This window comes from Xylocopa sonorina, chromosome 17 (genome assembly GCF_050948175.1).
Source record: "Xylocopa sonorina isolate GNS202 chromosome 17, iyXylSono1_principal, whole genome shotgun sequence".
NCBI classification, from domain to species: Eukaryota; Metazoa; Arthropoda; class Insecta; order Hymenoptera; family Apidae; genus Xylocopa; species Xylocopa sonorina.
This window is the reverse complement of record NC_135209.1, coordinates 2,052,816-2,073,767: the sequence shown is the minus strand read 5'-3', so window position 1 is coordinate 2,073,767 and position 20,952 is coordinate 2,052,816. Positions and strand designations below refer to the sequence as shown.

Sequence of the window (20,952 nt, the reverse complement as noted above, 5' to 3'; positions counted from 1 at the left end):
AGGAGGAATATGTTATTGTGAAATGTGATGTGTTGGAATGTGTTTTATATGTATGGGCCAGCTAGTTCTATTTACATTATGATGATAATTATATTTATAAGTTGCACAGTATATGTATGTGCTTTATTTTTGCCGCAAATTACTTAATAATTATAGGAAAGAAAAACAAGAGGGAGAAAGGTGAAATATAGTTAAATATTCGAGTCCGCAAACAGAACGTTGATACCAACAATTTTAAATGCTGCTTCGATAATCGATTTTCACAACCCTTTGAAACGTATCCCAAACGAATACTTTATTTCATAAGTGCAGATGTTAAAAACAGAGTTTAATTGAAATCTTCATATTAGTTGAAATAAAAATTTCAAAAGATTAGTGGGATATTAAAGTAAGTACATACACTAAAATATTGTTTCCAATTATATCAAGTACGTTATTCGATGTTGCGTATAATTTTGTTCGTGTATCGTTTAAGAAAATAATAATTCTTTTACTTCATATTTAATCGATAATCTTCTTATATTAATATCGGTCGATCTAATACGACAACGATCATGTAATACGTTATTATTTGTAACTTGGTTTCTTTGATCTTCATTTAATAAAAAGTCAGTATACGACTAAAAACTACTAACCAATTATATACACCTTTTATGTTTTGTAGATTTTATCCATACTCACGCGAATCCTCTTCAACCTGCACTCCTGGCAATAATCTGTATCAATAATTCATACCATACCAAATTCTAATTAGGTTTCTAGATTTCCACATTTCTTTAGTAGCTAATTCAGTGTCGATTCATTTATGAAAGTCCAACTTCTAACTTTTAAATTGACCTAAATCAATAGTGTATATTTCCAATGAAATATTTTATATAAATTTAACTTGTATATATATCACTATACTTGTATAAACTTATTCCAACTAAATTGGATTGTTCTTCATATTTACTTAATTATTTATAATGTACATGCTCTTATTTTGATTATTTTTCAAGTGTACCAATCAAAATGTTAGAATAAAATTTAATAAATATAAAATAAATATTTAATATTTATCAATAAAACAATAAAATTAACAAATTGAAAATATAGACTAATAAAAGCATATTAACTGTGTATGCAAGCCCAACGGGTCTTCGTATTAACGGTTTTTATCTCTGGTAAACATAAGATATGATGAGTTTTCCACCTGTTATCAATATCTCTTATCAGAGAGTTGATTCATAACTAGTTCATGTCCATATCACGTAGATACTCTAATACAACTCGAATGTTATTCGCCTTGTTTTTTCGTCCACAAGTATTTCTTTAATTACATCTGTGTAGTCTGCATATTCTTTATAAAAATGTGTTCCAGAAAGTTATTGTGCTATGCAGCTATTGGCCTATGTAAGTGAATAACGTTAATTATATATCCATAAACAATTAATTATATTCAAAATTATTCCTTCTATCGTTATTCTAAAACTTCACTAATAAAGTAATATTAACAATAAATATACATAGTAAGGTATTCACACAATTTTTTTTCAAAAATTCTTCAAATGATTGCACAAAGTAGTAACATGGAAATTAAAAAAAAATCAGTGACAATTATATAGAGGTCAATACTAAATAAGTTATGTTATATTATAAAGCAATATATTAATTGAAATATTAATATCAATTAATTAATTTGCAAATATGTTAAAAAATATAACACTTTATTTATATTAATTTATTAATTTTAAACAGTAATCATGGGAGTCTTTATGGATGGAGTTGAAGCAAGACGTAAAATTTTAAAAGGACGAAAAACAATTACAAGACGTTACTACTGTACGTATAATAGCGATGTACAAATAAAAGGAATATATAATGTACATGATAAACAAGGAAATGAAACGTTTTAGGGGGAACTGCAATACCAGCATGGTCTATAGTACTTCTGATAGGAATTGGCATGCTACTTGCCGGTGGTGGACTCTACGTTTTATTACAAAAATTCGTGGTTGACAATGCTGACACTGGAGAAGGTCATGCATATCAACCAGCATTACAACATGAAGCTTGAATTTAAATATCAAATGCACGTATAACTTAATTATTACTCATTATATCATTCTTTATATTTCAGTATGAACATAAATCACATCAAAACACTTTTATAGAAAAAATTTTGTATGAACACAGTGACAATGTACTATTTATTTTAATATAATTCTGCCTTTGACAATGGTTCATTACTTTAATCTCACTAATCGATTATCGAAAATCATGATGTTGGCATTCGTACAATAGCGTTTTTCCTAGCATTTTTCACTAACCGTTTCATAAATTATGGATTATGTATATATGGTTATTTCATCGAATGATACGTAAATTACAACAATTACCATTTAATGCACATTATGATCGAAAATCAATTATATCTCGTTTTGTACATTCTGATAAAAGAGAATTATTAATTTTCGGGCTCATTAGATTATTCGTTCAATATATATATTATACACTGGAGTCAATTATTATTAATTGGTATATGAAAAAAAGGAAATCTATACTTTAGAATTCTCTGCGATGATACTTATCAGGATCAAAGTATGATGTTACGACGACGCGATTATTGAATTTCCTTCCTGTAAGTGTCTGCTGTGCTTTTTGGCAGTCAATCACACTATTAAATTCGACAAATACCTAAAACATTTAAAAAATTGTTAATATATATTTTTAAGGCATTTTATTATATTGCGAAACATACTTTCCCACAGCCAGGTACGTCAACACCTTCTATAGGTCTTGGTATTTCCACAGATCGAACTACACCATATTTATTACACTCTTCTTTAATATCTTCTAAAATATCTTCATATTCTTCTTCTTCCATTAATTCTTCAGGTGTTACCATATTTAACAAGCACAGAACCTGTTGATGCATAATATAATTTTTATTAAATTATTATTTATTAATCATAATATATTTGGTTACTTGAAACATTGATGACATTTTTAACAGATATTGATATTTGAGGATATTAAAAAAAGACAATTATTTTCTATGAACTGTTAACTCAATATTACCTGAAGCCATTAAAATGACTTTCCAACTCTTTAGTGGTTAATAAAATTATAATTCAAATGATCTTACCTCTGTAGCTGGTCCGCTGGTACCCACCATTGATAATCCAGGGACCTGAATTTGGACTGGAGCTTGTGCACCAATCATAGGATTCTTAGCACCTACACTAGCTCGTTGGACAATCAGTTTCTTATCACCCAGCTGCATTCCATTTAATCCAGCAATTGCTTGGTCAGTCATTGACACGTCAACATACTCGCAGAATGCATAACCCTTGGATAGACCTGTAGCTGAATCCTTTACTAGATTGAATGCTCTTAGTTGCCCAAAGCTCATCAATAACTCCTTCACCTGTATTGTGCAAATAACATTACTTATTTATCATATAGTATTAATATAATTGACATTAGTATAGATTATGCAACTTTTTACTGTATTACAATTATACTTAATTTTATTAAAAAATGTCTTTATAATTGCTTTAATATTTCTGATTATCGTATAATGATATCAAAAATATAATTTGAATAGCGCAAACTTAATTTTATTTATTCATAGGATTAAATTAATTTATAATCAATTTATATAAATGCATTGATGTTAAATTTCATATCTGAATATTAAAATTAATCTTTAAATATATAATGTATTCCCCTTTATATTCCAAGAACTTCAGTACCATTACTTAAAGCAAATATGAAAGTTGCATAATCGAAAAATAATAAATTCACTATGAATACATAGATGAATTGTATTTCGCCTACTCGAGTTTCATTTAACATCTTCACTTAATGTCTCTCTTAGATACAAAAGTCTTATTCCAGTCTGGAACAGACCTTTACCAATTGATCAAAACACTCTTGTTCTCCAAATGTGGACCTCTCCTCACATTTATCTGAATTTTCTTTCTCAAAAAGAAAGCATAGACCTTAGATTTACTTACGTCTTTCCACTCCTGAGAAGTACTGAAAACTCTGAAGCAGAGATAACAGCATGTTGCATTCAATAATCTATTTCTAGAAGTCAAAATGTCCAGGTATTTGTGATCTACATAGGTTTATAGTAAATGCTTGTAAATATGTCAATTCAATTTATCATGATGTATGTAAATGCAGCGTGATGTGTCGCTACACCATTATATATCACTGAATCAGTAATATTTGAGAAGCTATATGATATCAACAATTCTAAATATCTGTATATATATCCTCTAACAAGAACAACATTATTACAAAACTGTGTATTTAGCCGAAAAGAGGTATGCAGTTAGATACTGTTTTCAGAAGAGAAAGATATATAGTAATCAATATTCCCTATTGTATAATTGACCTTTTTATCAGTAAGCAACACGCTATTACCAGTGGAAAACTATCCAATTACAAAACGCACCATTTGTAACGACGAACCGAGATCTTCAAAAAGGGGGCTGCAAAGGTCGCATAGGCCCAATACGAAGGCATGAAAATGATATAAGTACTTGCCTCGAGGGACTGGGCTAGCCTCTCTCCAGGCAGTGTGGTATTTTGTCATGTTCAGTAGTAGTAGTAGTGGTAGAAGTAGTGGTAGAAGTAGTGGTAGTGGTAAGCAAATGCTTTTGATCGGCGCAACCCTAAGCTAAGAAATGGGGAGAAAGGGCACTGGTATCAGTCCACAGTTACTATACAATAACCAAGTGGTTATATTTTTTTTTTTTTTTTTGATTGTATTATTTCAACAATGTACCACTGTAATAACACAGTATTAACTTTTTTTCGGCGTTTAAGGTTCACATTTACCGACTTTTAGTTTTCTTACTTTCTCTTTGCACTTTGTCTTTGTATTAATGCGCATTACTGATACTCGAACACATAAGTTCGTTCGCGTAACCTGTAAACGTAACAAGGCACAAGGACGAAGAGCTGTAAAGCCTGTAAAAGCCTGTAAAGAAAACAGCTGCAAGAGAAATGATACTCCTGAAAAGAATAGGTGCCAAAAGAGCTTGGAGCTGTTACCAGATGCACATAAGATTATGTGTTGACCCTGTAATCCCATCAAGAAAAAAAAAACAAAAAGTGCTGTACTAGATAAAATTGATTGATTCATCTGTTGGAGTCCTAAAAAATCTTTTCACACGTAACACCACTGAAAACGAATTCATTCTGTAGGTTTCAAATGTAAAAAAATCATGAAGAATCTTTACTCTTGAAGAGTTTTACACCTAACAATGTTTGCATGACTGTTTTGAGTACGACTATTCCTCTTCTCCCCTCCTACCCCTCCCTTTTTCAGTCATTGATTGAAAAATTTCGTATGCCCTTGGCTGGGTCCACGATGTTCCTAGAAAGATCGTAAAAGAAATGCGACTGCTGCGAGACTGCATGCCATCTGAATGCTGCAACACCTCTAACCACTTCCCTATCATCTATCTAACGATGGCGTCTCAGAAGAACGAATATGAAAACGACGGAATACTACGTTGCCCTTAGACTCGATCAAACACAAACAGAATTGGAATTCGAACCACCTAGCTAAATAAAACCTAGTCGACGCTGGAATCCAATGGATACACATACATACCTCTATGGCATTTGGGTTGTTGACACATCTTCGTAAGTTTGATCTCCGCTAAATAGCTAAATACCTATGTTATAATTTAATCCTTTGGTATAACTCACAATGCTGAGAACTAGCATATGTTCAAAGTAATCCTACAGCATTGTTATACAGCAGCACAGTTGTTTTAATCTCTGATGCCATTTGATCATATTTAATGTATTTATTGAATCTTTTTGCAAATAATACTACACAAGCACGAAATAAATTTTGATATATGTAGACATCAGTGAATAAGAACTGCTTCCAAAGGTGTGCAATAAACAGAAATGTATTACAGACTTGTTTGCATACCTGTTCCTCGTTCAAATAATTCGGTAAACCACCAATGAAGATCTTGTGAGGAGAATCTGTAAGAACAGATAATGAATGTGTAAGTTACATTACATTGTACAGGATATCAAAAACTGATCTTTTTCAGCGTATATAGTAATGTACAAAGTATGTATAAAACATACCGGGAACCGTACCTGGCACGTTCATGCTTGGATTATCAGTCATTCCCGGCATTGGCTGATAATCATGTGGTCTTCTGATTTTTAAACTCTGTCCTTTGAAGTTGATACCATCAAATGCCATAGCTTGTGTTGTTTCGTCTATTGAACGGAACTAAAAAGTAATTTCGTCAATAAATCGTTGTGCAAGTATAAAAAGTAATAAATTTCAAAACGTTCTCAAGTAAATTTAGTTTTACCTCTAAGAAGGCAAAGTTTTTATCTAAATTGATCTGACAAGCTAATACTGGATTTCCAGCAGCCTGAGCAAGACCAGATAGATGCATTTGTTGATTAAAGAATTCCATCATTTCTTCTTCAGTTACACCAAATGGAATGTTTCCTACATAAAGTCTCCTTGCTTGCCGGGTTATAGTACTACCAACAACTGGTACTGCTGCTTGTGGTGTGTCTGCCACAATGTTTGCAGGTATTTGTCCAGCAGCTTGCATAGCTTTATACTATTATAATTAACATTGAAATGAAATAGTACATCCCCAGAAAATTTAATTCATTTCAAGTATAAATTTAATAGAACTTAATACATTACCTGCAAAGGATTAATATGTTCAAATCCAGGTGGTGGAACATCCCAATAGAGAGATGGCTTCCTTCTCCTAGAACTACGACTCTTTTTAGGCGAGCTGCTTCTTTTACGATCTCTTCGATCCTTAGAACGTGAACGTGAACGTTTTCTACGATCCCTACTGCGAGACCTGTGTCTCCTATCACGATCCCTATCCCTGTCTCTATCCTTGTCTCGATCTTGACGGTCTCGATCTGTTTCAGGAAACACAGTATTAACAGCACCATTCAGGAAACATGGTATTAATAGCACAAAAAATATGCTGATACTATGAATAATTTCTAAAATGTACAGTTTTCAATGGTTTCTACATCTACGTTAAGTTTTCTAATTATTTATGTATATGCATCACTTACAACATACATATGCATGTACATTATGCAAAATTACACCTAAACTTTAAAGATTGATGTGCAAAGATTATAATTTTTTAAATTATAAATACTCTTAAATATATTATAAAGAATAAAAAATGAATAAGTAATCCAATGTTCAAATTAATTCAGTAAACCGCACACAGTATAATTTATAATTTAAAGTATTATAATATTTCTCATATACATAATGAAAAATGTACCCATAAGAACGATCTCCGTAGGTGCTTATTTTCAGGTTATCGATGAATTCACACGATTCAACGAAATATACTCGAATGTTATCTTATTCACGTTAAAATTGGTTAAATGCTTGATGATCTCAAACGACTTCTGGAGAGAAATATTAAAACAAAACGATTCGTGATATGTTTACTAGTCTCACGAGTATCTTTCTTCGGCCATTACAATCTCATCCGACTTATTTACCTGCCTGTAACGCGGGAACAGTGACGAAAAGTACAGTATACTTGGAAACCTTTACAATGCTTACCTCCATTATAATCTTCGCCCATTTTTCACTTTATTATCTGTAACACAATTTTACTTGGATGAAGTAATAATATAAATAATAATGATGCTAACAAATGTCAATTGGTCTTAAAACAAATTTTTATTCTGAAATGGCGATAAACTGCATAGGTAGATATTACCTAGTGAATAATTATTCTGATACAATGTCTGTCTCTAGTAGATGGCGTGAAGAACAACTGGAATTAATCTCTGTGTGGTCCATTACTGCAATGAATATTTAGACTTGAATGTATTGATGATCAATTAGTACACGTTACTGTATTACCCATTATGAATTTTCAATATTAAGTTATAAAATCATTAAAAATACTTTTGATTATTACAAATAAATTTTAATCATTTTGTGCACTAGATGCTAGTACTTTTTTTATTCACATAAGATTTTGATTAATACAAGAAAGGGAAACTTTTACATATTTTTTAGTATTTATAATTGTAACGTTTCATATTAAAGTCTTTGATATATCCAAACTTGTAATGTTTACGTTATTGATAACCATTAAAAGATATTCTAAGCTACCACCCGCGGCGCTTAGATAGCAGTTCAGTTGAAACCAAGACTTGTATCAAGTAACGCTATCCTTTGCGTTTCAAAATGTCCTATATCAATACGAAATGGAAAAAAATGTGAAACTTGTAGACCTGTTTATGAGTTATGATAATATGGAAAATAAAAGAATATTAGAGGAGCGTTTGAAAAAAGCAGTCTGGAGTGGTCATACAGACGTTATTCAGGAATTGCTTAATTTAGGGGTTGACGTTAATGCTCGAAACCCTATAGATGGATGGTATTTCTGTCACAATTTATTATACTAGAAAATACTTTCATTCATTTATATCTATAACAAATGCAAACAGCTTTGTGTGCAAACGGAACTCTAAAACAGCAACATAATCTTTTTTCAAGGACACCATTGCATTGGGCATGTAAAAAAGGTTTCTTGGACATAGCTGCTTTGCTCTTAAAAAATGGTGCAGATAAAAACATAAGATCCGACATTGGAGAAACTCCAGCATTTGTGTGTACCAATCCACAGATTTTACAGCTTTTGGATGTGCCAGTTGATTCTCAACGAACTATAAGCGAACCAGCAGTACATAATGCAATGCCTAAATATATGAAAAATGATTACATGCATGGAATAATAGATTCAGGAATTCCTAGAATAAAAAATAACAGTGTGTACCAAGATGGTAAAAAATTAAAATACCTCTATACTACTAATTATGATTAGGAATTGACTATATGAATCAAAATGTTAAGTTTATATGTTTTGTTTTAGAATTGGTATTAAAAATCCGCATTGCCGATGCTCCTGACCCAGACTTTATAGAAATTGAATTACCACAAAATGATCTAACGTATCAGGCACTAATTCGTATATGTTCTCAAGAATTAAATGTTGATCCCAATCAAATTGTAAAATTAAGAAAACTGCCCAATACTAGGTTAAGAAAAGATGAAGATATCCAACGACTTCAAAATTTCCAAGAGATAGAAGTTATTACGAATACTACAAATACATATAAATATACTCAGAATACAAATGGTGTAGCAAATAACATTCCAATAACACCAGCAAATGGTTATCAAAGTATTTCTAAAAAAGATCAAACTATTTTATATTAATTGTAGAGAGATCATAGTTTTTTTCATCACTCTTTAAATAAAAAAGAAACATGTTTAACAGGAAACACAGTACATATATAATTACATAATGTTTGAAATGCAATAATTGAAAATTTTAAATTTAACAAAATGTATAATGTAAACCTAATAATAAGTAGAAGAATAATTTTTTAACTTTGTTTACTAGATTTAATAAAGTAATATAAAAAACAGTTACAATCCTTTATTCATTGTTAATTTATTTTGTTTTTATATCCTCTCTTTCTTTGCACAACAGTAATATCTCCTTCAGGAGTAACAGTTACAGCAGCAATACCAGATGCAGTGGTTAATTCTCCTGACACATCATGATAAGCTTTTGGCCGTTTAGGTTGTACTACTGGGACATCAACCAAGTTTTTATTTTCTAAAATAAACAAAGGAAGATATTATATATAGACTATATTTTTTATATGAGAATGGAAAGAGTTAAAATGAAATGCATTTAACTACTAAAACATACTTAATGTCATGTATATAGGAAGTCCTAAGCTGATGGATGTTTTAATACGAACAGAACGTATATTAGCCCAGCCTCCTGGATAATTTTTAGATAAATAACTACACGTTACTAATATGTTTTCTAGAATTTCCTCTTTTCTCATAGACGTATGTCCAACTTGAATTATATGAGTATCGCCAGAAGAATGCATCTGCATAATAGACTTCCTCAAAGCATACTCTACTTCATGTTTTAAATCTTTACTTTGCATTCTAATAGGTGTTGGCAATTTTCTCTTCTTATAAAACTCTTTTCCTAATAAATGAGATAAATGGCCAGCTATTTTTCCATCAACAAGAAAGTAATCATAGCTGTCGACAAGCTTCCTCTTTAATTCATACTGATCATATTCTGTTTTCACTTGATTCATTGGTATTATACTATTTATTCTTGTACAATCATGTTTGCGTAATAAATCCTGATAATGTTCTACTGTTGGTTCATAATCTTTTCTTCTACCTCTTTGAAGATCACCAACAAAAAGTGCTACTTCATCACTTGATGATACTATTGTATATGGTAATAGTCTGAAAAACAAAATGACCAATAAATAATATTTCATAAAAGCTTAATCACGATTTCTCATAAGGAACTTACATTCTCATACATCTTCTTGGAGTTTTAGGAACCCTTATACATGTTACTTGCATAAATACTGGTTGACTTTCACCATCAAACAATGCATTTTTACTTTTCAACTGTTCTTCAGTTAAATGAAAAATCGCGCTAATGCATTGTAATATATGTTCTTTTGATAAATCATTCAAATTTAAACAGTCTGCATTTTCTTCTTTACTAGTGCTATCTACTCTCTTTCGTTTCTGTGGTTTTATAACCCTAGATGTTGTGCTTGTGCGTGAATCAAATTTTGTATTGCTCTGTACGTCTCTCCTACTATTTCTAGTGAAGTATTTCTTTTTTAATGCATGTTTTACCACTTTATAACTCTCTGTGTTTTTCTCATGCTTTAGTTTCTTACCGTTTGCATCAATTTTAACATTTTTTCGTAGCTGTTTGTTACCCGACTTCATATTTTCAGCGCTAACCTGCACACTTTTAATATTTGTATTTCTGCCTTGACTTAATTTCTTGTTATTCAATTTATCAGACTTCAATTTTGATTTTAGCTTTACATTTTGTTTTTTTGTATCATTCACTACTTTTACCGATTGTTTATGCTTTTTAATCATTTTATGGGTTACCATTTTCATTTATACACGTGTAAATTACCCTACTTTCAACTCCAACTGAAAACGGAAACGGAGAGTAGAGAGAAGCATCCGATTTGTCACGGTACGCCACCTATAGTTCAAAAAATGATATACAGTATAAATTGACATAATATACATAATATAAAATTTAGGTATATAGATATACAAAAATAGATACATACAGGTATATATATTATTCTTTATAAATCTCAATTGATGTATTAAATAATTAAGTAATTTCACATTTATTTTTGATACCAGAAAAAATATTAATGAATTGAACAACCGCCAACTTTAAAATTTAGACATATTGTACTGGTAAAGTGCTAACTGTTGACATTAAAGCATTACGATTAATATGAAATCAAACTGATTGCAAATTGCCAACGATGGAAATTCGTTAAGTTTTAGTTTACTGAATAAATACATTCGTCAGAAGAAGACAACAGTAAAGGTACAATATTTTATCAACACTGACAACTGCAACATAAACGTCACACTTAGCTAACCAAGAGAATCGAGATCAACGATCACTTGCAGCACACGTCAACGGTAGTCTTGGTCGTTGGTTAGGCCTATTTCTTTCTTCTATACATCTTCCCTTCATCCTTCACCTCGTTACATTTTATTAGACTTCATAGAGACAACAAAAGTTTGCATCGTTTCAGCGTATCATTATAGTAACACTCGAACAAAGTCTTCTACTGGAGAACAATTTCGTTTCATTTAAGCGATTCGTGATTTCGGCAAAGAAAAGTAGCAACACGAAGAACAAGAACGCAGTCACGACCAAGTACCGATATGCTTCGGTTAACACTTGCCACAACCTGTCGTCGAAAAAATTGCAAATACAATGTTCGGAATTTCACGATATGTGCGAATACTACTACTTCTTTGTGTCGGTTCTACGATTTTCTGTGTGATATTTGTTACATTACCGGACCACCATGGTAAAAAAATCGACAAAGAACCACCTACAAGTCAGGCAGAACATCGAAAACAAACACAGGACAACTTTACGATATTATTGAGAAAGCGAAATTTTACAGCCAACCAGGTACGTCTGTCTTACGTTATAAAATTGTTTATCACAGGCCCTGTTTTTAACTACTATGAAAAAGTAAGAATGTGAACTTTTTGTATATTATAAAATAGGGAGTGTTAATGGTGCTGCAGACTTTATACTGCGTATTATAACTACAAAACCACCAATCAAACTTTTCGCTTTATACACATTACGATTAGTATTAAATCAAATATACATTCATTAATGATCAATATAGTGATCAATACACAAACATCGCTTTTTACAGAAATACACGTCTGTGCTTAGGTATTTGGTTTTGTCGTGAAACAAAATGTTTCTTCCCTTATTCTTTTATATTAAAATCTTAGTTCCATTTTAATCCACGCGTAATATAATATTTAACATTTTTTAAGTGGTTTTATTATGTAGTTATAAAACACAGTGCAATTACGTAGCATTTACGTAATATTATTAACGCGCGCCTTTATTCGTATCAGATTGGTAAGACGTCCTTGCTAGGAAGATGGCTTTTATCTTCTGAGGGAAGTTTACCGCCACCGGTAATAAATAAGAAAAAGAGGCCTTTCTTAATTTTAATTTGGAAATACGGAAAGTTCTTGGAACGCAGACACATTAAACGTTTCACAAATAAAAAGTTAATAAGAACATACAACATTATCGACACACGAATATACACTTATTAATTTACTAACGTTAATATACTTTAAACCATAATTTTGTTTAAGTTTCAATCCAAATATAATTACAATTCTCTTTTTAGATTTTCACCCTGGGAAAATTGTACGGTGCAAAAATGTGTATTGAGTTACCGATCGAAAGATTTAGACGTGGCAGACGCAGTTGTGTTCCACTTGCATCTTACACGAAGTGTGTTGGAATTACCGATTAGAACTCAATGGAACCAAAAATGGATATTTCTGACCGACGAATCGCCAATGCATACTTTTCTTTTCGGAAATCAAGAATTGTTTAAATATAACGGTTTATTTAATTGGTCTATGACTTATCGGATGAACAGCGACGTGCCTGTACCTTACGGTCGAACGATTTCCAGATCGTTTATAAATTCGCCAAATATAAATTTTTCCAGGGATTTGATCAAGAAAATAAAGACTAAACTAGTGACAGTGATGGGTAGCAATTGTGCAGGCACTAACGGGCGATGGGATTATGTTAGCGAATTGAAATTGATTCTGGGTCATGATCTTGACATATACGGAAAATGCCTAAACGGTAATATAACCGCATGCCCGGGTCATTTCGATAAAGATTGCGCTGCTTTAAAAGTGTATAAGTTCTATTTGGCTTTCGAAAATTCAAATTGCAATGAGTACATAACGGAGAAAGTATTTTGGCACGGTTATCACAAATTAGCAATTCCAGTGATAATGGGAGCACCAAAGAAGGATTGCGAGCAATTATTACCACCGCGTTCATTTCTTCACGTTAGTGATTTTGCTAATCCGACAGCTTTAGCGAATTATATTCGTTATCTTAATCAGCACGATGATAAGTATTTCGAGTACCATGAATGGCGTAAATACTATAAAGTAATCAATGAACATGGTTATTTTGGTAGTATTTCACGACATTATTGTCGGATTTGCGAGGCTCTACATTATAATTTCCCTGTTATTAAAGTGTATGAGGATATAGAATCTTTTTGGAACAAAAAACGAGATTGTACTCCCTGATAGTTGATGTTTAAGCTGTTTCCATATGATAATGTTATTACTATTTAATATCACTTAATTTAATTATTATAGTGTAAGATTGTAAAATTCCATATATGTAATTACAGTGAAATATGGTTACTTTTTCTTTACAATTATTTTAATTATTATTTTTGTTCTGGCTAATGTGTAATAATATATATGTTATAAGTGTAAATAAAATTGGACAAAAAGACTAAATCATAGATGTACAATTAATACTTTTACTGCATTTGTAGATATATTTATAAATGGTACATGTTTGAAAACAAAATATTTGAAAAAAGTAGAACAGTATATAATGAACATCTTATATTTTAATACTATAGTAGATATGCTAATATTAATAAGCAATAGATCACTGTGCAACATACCTTGTATTTTAACTATTGTACACAACAAGTGTACATGTATTATGATAGTAACTAGAACTACTATAAAATATATATTTCTATAATGTGCTTGCCTAATTATAATTAAAATTGTATTTTAGACTTCATTTAAAATATTGAAAACAATACATTAATCTATGGATATTACTTGAACTATAATATTTTAATTGAAACGTATATGTTCAATTGAAATGTAATAATTAAGTACTATATGTACACAAGATAACGTATTTATCAGGAATTATATAACACTTTTGTTGTAAACTTTTATATTAAGAACATATATTAGGTTAGAATGCCTCATATTATTAAAGATAATATCATGTGTTCCAGGATAAAAAAGTTTCAACTATGTTACGTAAAGACTTTTCACAGTGTATATTCTTCCTTGTAAGACACGATTATAAAATATTGCGTTGGAAAAGTTACGAAAATGTTTATCATCAGCATAGATTCGTAAATGTTCCGATGTACAGTACCGCAACTTCAAAACTCTGTTATGTTACCACGGTGTTAAAACGACAATCACTTTTACCGAAATACCGAACTGTTATTTTTCCTATACTGTGTCGTAAAGAACATTGTACTAATTATTTTGTAATAATGGCTTCGAAATGTTTTAAAGGACGTAATGACCACTACAATGGCGTAACCATCGATTCAAACGAGGAGTCTTGCCCAGTTGAAGAGTTCGCTGATCGCCTTACAAGTATATAATCGAATTTTCTAATATTCTTATATCTTAAAGATTTATTGTTTGATTTATAAATATATAGATATTTAATAAAATAAAAAAATATTTGCTTAACCGTATTTCAATAGGAATACATGTAAACATTTGATTGTTAAAATATTAATATTACAATTGTATTGTACAAGCATAATTTTTACAGCATCATTACAACACTGGATAAGCAATGAAAAACGCACGATATGGTTTCGTGTATTTTTATCACATTCAGAATGGGTACCGATACTTGTTAAAGAAGGATTTAAATTTCATCATGCAAGGCAAGAATACGTTATGCTTTATCGATGGCTAGTTATAGGTGAAGAATGCAATGTTCCACATTACGCACATACAAATTTAGGAGTTGGAGGATTTGTTTATAATGAAGAAACTAAAGAGGTTTTAGTAATTAAAGAAAAATATGCAAGTCAAGCTGCACGATGGAAATTGCCAGGTGGTTACGTAGAACCAGGTATATAATTTTGATACAAATTAACAAATTTTTTTAATGGATTAATAAAATATAAGATATATCGAATAATATTGTTTATATTTCTAGACCTCATGAAGTTTGTAATCATATCTCTAATAATATTTTTTATAAATTTATTTTTATTGTAGGAGAAAATTTAGAAGAAGCTATAAAAAGGGAAGTTTTAGAAGAAACTGGTGTTCAAACTAGCTTTAAATGTATAATAGGTTTTAGACATATTCATGATTACGCGTTTGGTTGTTCTGACATATATATGGTTGCTTATTTAACTCCTGTAGATTGTGGTATAAAGAAATGTGAAAAAGAAATTTCAGAATGCAAATGGATGAAGGTAACTTTCATTATTCATTTACAAATTGCCGTTTTTACTATTGTATCTAATTATTATTTTTAGGTGAGTGATTATTTGGAACATTCAGAGGTACACGAAAATAATAAACTGATTGCAAGGAAAGTGTTAGAATTTTTCAAACACAGAATGGGTATTGCTGTGCAACACGAACTACATTCTATAACAAATAAGCCCATTTGTATATATAACATATCCAAAATCGATGCATAGCATATTTCAAACAACTCAAATCCATATCTATATGTATCTACTTTTATAATTTGAGGACAAAATGATCCAAAGCAAAATGTAACTATTTTGAAAAACAATGTATCTTGTATCTTGCACCACCATACTCTTCCTGAAATTCTAAATCTGCAACAAACTTATTTCATGGATTAATAAAAGCACATATTAAAAATATATGTTACACATAGGAACAAACAAAGAAAATATATATTAGATATAGAAACATCATAGAAATCATGTTAGACAACAGTAAATGAAATGAAAATATCTTTTCATAACAAATAACTACATTATTCTGTAGTATTTCGTGACAAATGCTCAATCTGTATCACCATAAACAAAACAAGTACATATTCAATATCATTTTCTTAAAATTATGAATGAAATATTCCTATAATAAAAAAGTTTATTAAACATAAAATAAAGACTGTATCAACAAAGCGTGTTCACGACAGCAGCCACGTTATAAAAAGTTTTGAAACAGCGATCCTTTCAGGTGCAATGTTCCCACATTGCAACGTAGCTTTTCTAGCTACTCTGGAGACTCGTCTGCAGCAACATTTCCACAATGTCAGTGGAAGGTTTGGGCATTTTATATAGTCGCAACTCTACTCTGAAAACCGTGAAAATTCTAGATCGCAACGCTAAATGTAAAACTATTCATCAAAGCAAAATTAAAAAAATGAAAAACATTATATCTACTTTCTAATACTCGCGTTACTTATAATCGCAACACTACAAAGTAAATAAGAAACATCAAGTTAATTATATAATTATCACAACTCTAAGATCAAATATATAATATAATTTATTCTCAAAACAATATTAACAAATTACAATTAAAAATCCAACGCGATCTTGTATATCGCAACACTAAAGGAGCAATCGCGATTATCATTTCCACGCAACTCTAATTAAAATATCGCGATCTGGAATCATACGCAACTCTAATGCAAACCGTAGTTAATCATTCGCAACGCTAATAATTAAGTTAAACCGCGTTTTGCCCAAAAATCAGTGAGGCCAGTATTCTGCTGGCCAAGATACATAACAAGATACTACTATACAAATACGAGCATAGTGAAAAAGTGGTAACAAGCAATGACTTTGCATCGAGAGGGTTGCCTGCCTCTGAATGCATAGTCATTAGTAGTTGCCCTCTTCTCCGGGCCTCTTCAGCATATAGCCTCTTCTTTCTTCGGGCATGAAGCTCAGGACCCTGAAACTTATATCTAAGCTCGAGATTCCCTAAACCAACAAGTGACTCAAAAAACGAATCAAAACATGAAACGGGAGTTGTCCGTGCAAACGTGCTAAATCTCGAGCAGAAAATGTTCGTTTCGTGCAAATCGCGAGCGCGACCGCGGGGCGATTCGAATGATGGATCGAGTAAAGCCAATGGCGAACAGCATCCCCCGTCCGCGCCAGCTAAACTGTCGATCATTCAAATCTGATTCCCTGAAACAGGTTGAACCACGCGAGAAAAAACGCGCCTGCCCGATCAGTACCTACTTAAAACTATCAGACAAACATACCAGAAGTAAACTACCTACCTACCTAGCCCTCCTATATTTAAAAATGGCAGAAGATTTACACCAACACATTCATTCACCCCCGAAAATTCTCACTCAAACACCCGGGCGCAATAATCCTACACTAGAGAGAACGTCCGGGATGCCTCCGACACCCGAGCTTGGCACACACCTTGCACACTCTAAGGGTACGTACCAGAGCTGTAATCGGCTGACGAAACTAGTGACCATTGCGTACAACGCTACTAAAGTGTTCTTATCTACATTTGAATGTCTAATGTGAAATTTGAAGCATTGAAAAAATCTGTATTTTTCACAGAACACAGAAGCTATATTAGTAGTGATATTAGATGATGTTATTGGAATTGGTACCATTCTTGTGATTAAGAATAAATTTGAATGTCCAATGTGTCTTGTGATTAAAAATAAATTTGAATGTCTAATGTGAAATTTGAAACATTGAAAAAATCTGTATTTTTTATAAAACACAGCGCAGTATTTTATTTATATATTAACAAGGAAACATGACAAGCAAACCCAGGCTTGATATAATTATTCTTAACCTAATTTTTAGATGAAACTACGCTCATTCTCGTGTATTATTTTATGCTTTCTTTTATAAAATAAAACATTTGTGTCTATAACTTACCAAAGCAGTGACTACTTGTTGCACCAGAATATTGGCAACCTGATATGACTTGAAGTAGTTAGGTCTGTAATTCTAAGCAAAACAAATTTTATTTTTTATTATATATAATATGTTATCAGTTAATATGTAGTTTTACTTCATGTTCCAAAATGTAAAAACGTACAATTTTTAATTTGTACTGAAGAAAAATGTATTTAGATGCTATAGATGGTCCCTGGATTCCACTGGTTCCTGGATGCACTACAGTATGACCACTTGCTACTCTTCCTGAATATAAACTGTGCTTTCTGGCCCTTTTCAACCTCTTTATATACTGTTTTGCGAATCAGCTATTGACCAATAGAAAATTAGTACGGTGTGGTCTATATTACCCTCTCTTTTTAACAACAATGCTAATTAATACTATAAAACCTTGCACGTTACAAATTTTACATAAATTCAATTTCTGTAAAATATTCAATATTATACAAAAAAATATTTTACTGAATTTATGTTTTAAACAGACAAATTGCGTAATGTATCAAAATCAAATTTACGTACTTGAAAGGAGAAAAGTCTCAATTCACATTTCGCTAAAATATATATATAACTTATGCTTTTCCTTCACATTTTTTTAAATTTTAATCATGCATAAATATTTTTACTTATCTTTACTTAAATGAAAGTTTAATACAAGTACGAGAAGAGAAATATACGTATATATTTTTAAAAAGTGATCTTAACAAACTCACGTGGAAGGATATAAAATCATACTTTGTTTAAATTTTTGTTCATTCCTTAAATATTTGAAACCCATGGAATATAATTTAATACCGTGTAAGAAGGATTAATATTCACTGATTAACGGAAGAAATACTCGCGATGTTAATACAGAAAGAAAGAGAAAAACAACTGAAAACTTTCAAATTCAAATGCAACTTTTTCCAGGCGAAACTAAAATCTTCTCTGAAGAAAATCTGTCTGTAATTATTAAGAAAATTTTCTTTTATAATTAATAACAATGCAGATGTATTGATACAAATGAATAATGTAATATCAACCTGTTTTAGGTACATTTGATAAAAATTGAAGATCTAATCACAGTTACCAATTGATCCTTAAAGAACAATATTTCAATGACTATACATAGCAGTATAAAAAAGGTTACACGGAAACTACATATATTCGTGAAAATGTAAATACATTATAGGTTGAAATAGCTTTCTATTTCGATGGACGAATTAAATATAATTTCTAAACTATCTATTCTAAATTGTAAAGGGCTTAACAAAACCCCATCAGTGCTCTATTCTATACTTTGCCGATAATGTCACATGTAACATAAAAGAGACACAACCTTATGTTGGATGATAAATCTATATTATGCCTCGTTTATGCTACGAAGTTGTTGATGCCAAAAAATGCAGTAAAATATTGCGGAAACAAAGTTCCGAACAGGTTAAGGAAATTAAAGTGGTTGTGCTGTGTATTTAGTATAAGTTGAACTAGAAATGGAAAATAGTGGTGAAAGCGGTGACGATGGAGGACCTTTAGGTCCAACTGCATTCCTTGGAGGAAGTGGTGTTTCTACATCATATATTAGCGTTCAATCTGACGATATGGAAGGTAGGTTAGCAATGTTTTGAAAATTCTTTTAAATAAACATAACTGCATATCTCCATATTTTACACGTTAAAATTGCTATTGTGCTGAAAAAATAAATACATATATTATATTTAAATTTATTATTTTTACACATAGTGTAACATCATTGTTACACTTATGTATGTATCCTATACTCAAGAGTCAAAGAGAAGACTAAAAATAATGGGAAAAGTAGACTTTATAATTTAACTTAAATTAATGAAGATGTTAAGCTTCTTCTTTCTTTTAGATGACCCAGAAAATACAGACGATTCAAATCATGGTGTAAGTGATCCCTTGCAAGGAGCTGGGGGTGGCGGCGGTGGAGGACCCCTCCGCGAACAAGACCGTTTTCTTCCAATAGCAAATGTTGCTAAAATCATGAAGAGGGCAATACCAGAAGCTGGAAAAATAGCAAAAGATGCACGCGAATGTGTTCAAGAATGCGTATCAGAATTTATATCGTTTATCACATCTGAAGCAAGCGATCGGTGTCACATGGAAAAACGCAAAACTATTAATGGTGAAGACATCCTATTTGCTATGACAACTCTTGGCTTTGACAATTACGTAGAACCACTAAAAGTGTATCTACAAAAATATCGAGAAGCTACAAAAGGAGATAATCCACCGGGAACTGGTACAACAACAGGGAATGGAAAAGCTGAGTCGCAAGGAGCTATATATGAAGATCAATTATTTGCTATTGCTGCGACTGCGTCTAGTGCCACTACTTCTGATACACCTGTTATATACAGCTATACATCTACTGACCAAATGCAATTTCAACTTTCCTGATCGCAGTGTACGCAAGTGATGTTATAAATTATTTAATACAAGACGCAATTTACAAAGTTTCAATTATGCACGTACATTTTTATTACGTGAAAATTGCGTTTTGTAAGAGACTTTTACAAAATCGGTTTAAAATAGCAAGCTGATCTGATATTGTAAGAATAGATCGATGTGCATATGAAAGAAAGATAAACTAAAATTTAGGTAATCCTTATGAAGAAAATGTGGAAGGAAATAAACCAGGAGGCAGTTCATTGATAATTAAGTTCAAAAGTTCATTGATAATTATGCTTTTCTTCATTTTACTTTGTTCAAACACGGTAGGGGTAGAAAAACATAGCCGATTGTTTATTCAACTATTATTTTTAAGCGCTAGAA

The 20,952-nt window shown here is 31.3% G+C and overlaps 7 protein-coding genes across 11 annotated transcripts; 5 read left to right on the top strand and 2 right to left on the bottom strand.

Moving 5' to 3' along the window:
• Positions 1–1,217: 1,217 nt before the first annotated feature.
• Positions 1,218–2,218, top strand: Hoka (hoka). Its single transcript, XM_076908058.1, has 3 exons — positions 1,218–1,392; positions 1,738–1,821; positions 1,896–2,218. Exons 1-3 carry the CDS (start codon positions 1,350–1,352, stop codon positions 2,054–2,056), a joined length of 288 nt encoding a protein of 95 aa, XP_076764173.1. The 5' UTR covers positions 1,218–1,349; the 3' UTR covers positions 2,057–2,218.
• On the bottom strand, positions 2,160–7,846 carry U2af50 (U2 small nuclear riboprotein auxiliary factor 50). 4 transcript variants are annotated; one of them, XM_076908052.1, is made up of 9 exons: positions 7,758–7,846; positions 7,598–7,634; positions 6,695–6,924; positions 6,345–6,605; positions 6,109–6,259; positions 5,945–6,000; positions 3,128–3,409; positions 2,741–2,905; positions 2,160–2,676 (listed from the first exon to the last, which is right to left on the bottom strand). In XM_076908052.1, the coding sequence occupies exons 2-9, from the start codon at positions 7,617–7,619 to the stop codon at positions 2,545–2,547; spliced, it is 1,299 nt and encodes a 432-aa protein (XP_076764167.1). In that variant the 5' UTR covers positions 7,620–7,634; positions 7,758–7,846; the 3' UTR covers positions 2,160–2,544. The 4 variants fall into 4 exon arrangements, with proteins under 4 accessions (XP_076764167.1, XP_076764166.1, XP_076764168.1 ...); XM_076908051.1 differs by lacking the exon at positions 7,758–7,846 and having other exon boundaries at positions 7,598–7,751; XM_076908053.1 differs by lacking the exon at positions 7,758–7,846 and having other exon boundaries at positions 6,121–6,259; positions 7,598–7,751.
• Positions 7,847–8,127: 281 nt separating this feature from the next.
• LOC143431374 (ankyrin repeat domain-containing protein 40) lies at positions 8,128–9,480 on the top strand. 2 transcript variants are annotated; one of them, XM_076908056.1, is made up of 3 exons: positions 8,128–8,426; positions 8,546–8,817; positions 8,922–9,480. In XM_076908056.1, exons 1-3 carry the CDS (start codon positions 8,254–8,256, stop codon positions 9,266–9,268), a joined length of 792 nt encoding a protein of 263 aa, XP_076764171.1. In that variant the 5' UTR covers positions 8,128–8,253; the 3' UTR covers positions 9,269–9,480. The 2 variants fall into 2 exon arrangements, with proteins under 2 accessions (XP_076764171.1, XP_076764170.1); XM_076908055.1 differs by having other exon boundaries at positions 8,134–8,426; positions 8,546–8,832.
• On the bottom strand, positions 9,422–11,737 carry LOC143431172 (ribosomal L1 domain-containing protein CG13096). Its single transcript, XM_076907727.1, has 4 exons — positions 11,530–11,737; positions 10,407–11,111; positions 9,771–10,336; positions 9,422–9,674 (listed from the first exon to the last, which is right to left on the bottom strand). The coding sequence occupies exons 2-4, from the start codon at positions 11,018–11,020 to the stop codon at positions 9,502–9,504; spliced, it is 1,353 nt and encodes a 450-aa protein (XP_076763842.1). The 5' UTR covers positions 11,021–11,111; positions 11,530–11,737; the 3' UTR covers positions 9,422–9,501.
• Positions 11,738–11,873: 136 nt separating this feature from the next.
• Positions 11,874–13,847, top strand: LOC143431270 (alpha-(1,3)-fucosyltransferase 7). The gene is made up of 3 exons (XM_076907862.1): positions 11,874–12,077; positions 12,545–12,702; positions 12,829–13,847. Exons 1-3 carry the CDS (start codon positions 11,874–11,876, stop codon positions 13,760–13,762), a joined length of 1,296 nt encoding a protein of 431 aa, XP_076763977.1. The 3' UTR covers positions 13,763–13,847.
• A 589-nt stretch (positions 13,848–14,436) lies between these two features.
• Positions 14,437–16,031, top strand: LOC143431272 (uncharacterized). The gene is made up of 4 exons (XM_076907867.1): positions 14,437–14,881; positions 15,066–15,374; positions 15,524–15,726; positions 15,790–16,031. The coding sequence occupies exons 1-4, from the start codon at positions 14,524–14,526 to the stop codon at positions 15,955–15,957; spliced, it is 1,038 nt and encodes a 345-aa protein (XP_076763982.1). The 5' UTR covers positions 14,437–14,523; the 3' UTR covers positions 15,958–16,031.
• A 3,460-nt stretch (positions 16,032–19,491) lies between these two features.
• On the top strand, positions 19,492–20,835 carry Nf-yb (nuclear factor Y-box B). The gene is made up of 2 exons (XM_076907844.1): positions 19,492–19,761; positions 20,030–20,835. Exons 1-2 carry the CDS (start codon positions 19,647–19,649, stop codon positions 20,575–20,577), a joined length of 663 nt encoding a protein of 220 aa, XP_076763959.1. The 5' UTR covers positions 19,492–19,646; the 3' UTR covers positions 20,578–20,835.
• The last annotated feature ends 117 nt before the right edge of the window (positions 20,836–20,952 follow it).

Excerpts from the sequence above, each read along its gene's own strand:
- Hoka (XM_076908058.1), top strand. The coding sequence starts at position 1,350 with ATGTGTTCCAGAAAGTTATTGTGCTATGCAGCTATTGGCCTAT. Across the intron at positions 1,393-1,737 it reads CTATGCAGCTATTGGCCTAT|TAATCATGGGAGTCTTTATG; the intron begins GTAAGTGAATAA and ends AATTTTAAACAG. Across the intron at positions 1,822-1,895 it reads AATTACAAGACGTTACTACT|GGGGAACTGCAATACCAGCA; the intron begins GTACGTATAATA and ends GAAACGTTTTAG.
- U2af50 (XM_076908052.1), bottom strand. The coding sequence starts at position 7,619 with ATGGGCGAAGATTATAATGGAG. Across the intron at positions 6,925-7,597 it reads GGGCGAAGATTATAATGGAG|ATCGAGACCGTCAAGATCGA; the intron begins GTAAGCATTGTA and ends TTCCTGAAACAG. Across the intron at positions 6,001-6,108 it reads CGTGCCAGGTACGGTTCCCG|ATTCTCCTCACAAGATCTTC; the intron begins GTATGTTTTATA and ends CTGTTCTTACAG.
- LOC143431374 (XM_076908055.1), top strand. The coding sequence starts at position 8,254 with ATGGAAAAAAATGTGAAACTTGTAGACCTGTTTATGAGTTATGATAAT. Across the intron at positions 8,427-8,545 it reads CGAAACCCTATAGATGGATG|GACACCATTGCATTGGGCAT; the intron begins GTATTTCTGTCA and ends TCTTTTTTCAAG. Across the intron at positions 8,833-8,921 it reads TAACAGTGTGTACCAAGATG|AATTGGTATTAAAAATCCGC; the intron begins GTAAAAAATTAA and ends GTTTTGTTTTAG.
- LOC143431172 (XM_076907727.1), bottom strand. The coding sequence starts at position 11,020 with ATGAAAATGGTAACCCATAAAATGATTAAAAAGCATAAACAATCGGTA. Across the intron at positions 10,337-10,406 it reads CCAAGAAGATGTATGAGAAT|ACTATTACCATATACAATAG; the intron begins GTAAGTTCCTTA and ends TTTGTTTTTCAG. Across the intron at positions 9,675-9,770 it reads TCCTATATACATGACATTAA|AAAATAAAAACTTGGTTGAT; the intron begins GTATGTTTTAGT and ends TGTTTATTTTAG.
- LOC143431270 (XM_076907862.1), top strand. The coding sequence starts at position 11,874 with ATGTTCGGAATTTCACGATATGTGCGAATACTACTACTTCTTTGTGTC. Across the intron at positions 12,078-12,544 it reads GAAATTTTACAGCCAACCAG|ATTGGTAAGACGTCCTTGCT; the intron begins GTACGTCTGTCT and ends TATTCGTATCAG. Across the intron at positions 12,703-12,828 it reads AAACGTTTCACAAATAAAAA|ATTTTCACCCTGGGAAAATT; the intron begins GTTAATAAGAAC and ends TTCTCTTTTTAG.
- LOC143431272 (XM_076907867.1), top strand. The coding sequence starts at position 14,524 with ATGTTACGTAAAGACTTTTCACAGTGTATATTCTTCCTTGTAAGACAC. Across the intron at positions 14,882-15,065 it reads GTTCGCTGATCGCCTTACAA|CATCATTACAACACTGGATA; the intron begins GTATATAATCGA and ends TAATTTTTACAG. Across the intron at positions 15,727-15,789 it reads CAGAATGCAAATGGATGAAG|GTGAGTGATTATTTGGAACA; the intron begins GTAACTTTCATT and ends TATTATTTTTAG.
- Nf-yb (XM_076907844.1), top strand. The coding sequence starts at position 19,647 with ATGGAAAATAGTGGTGAAAGCGGTGACGATGGAGGACCTTTAGGTCCA. Across the intron at positions 19,762-20,029 it reads TCAATCTGACGATATGGAAG|ATGACCCAGAAAATACAGAC; the intron begins GTAGGTTAGCAA and ends TCTTTCTTTTAG.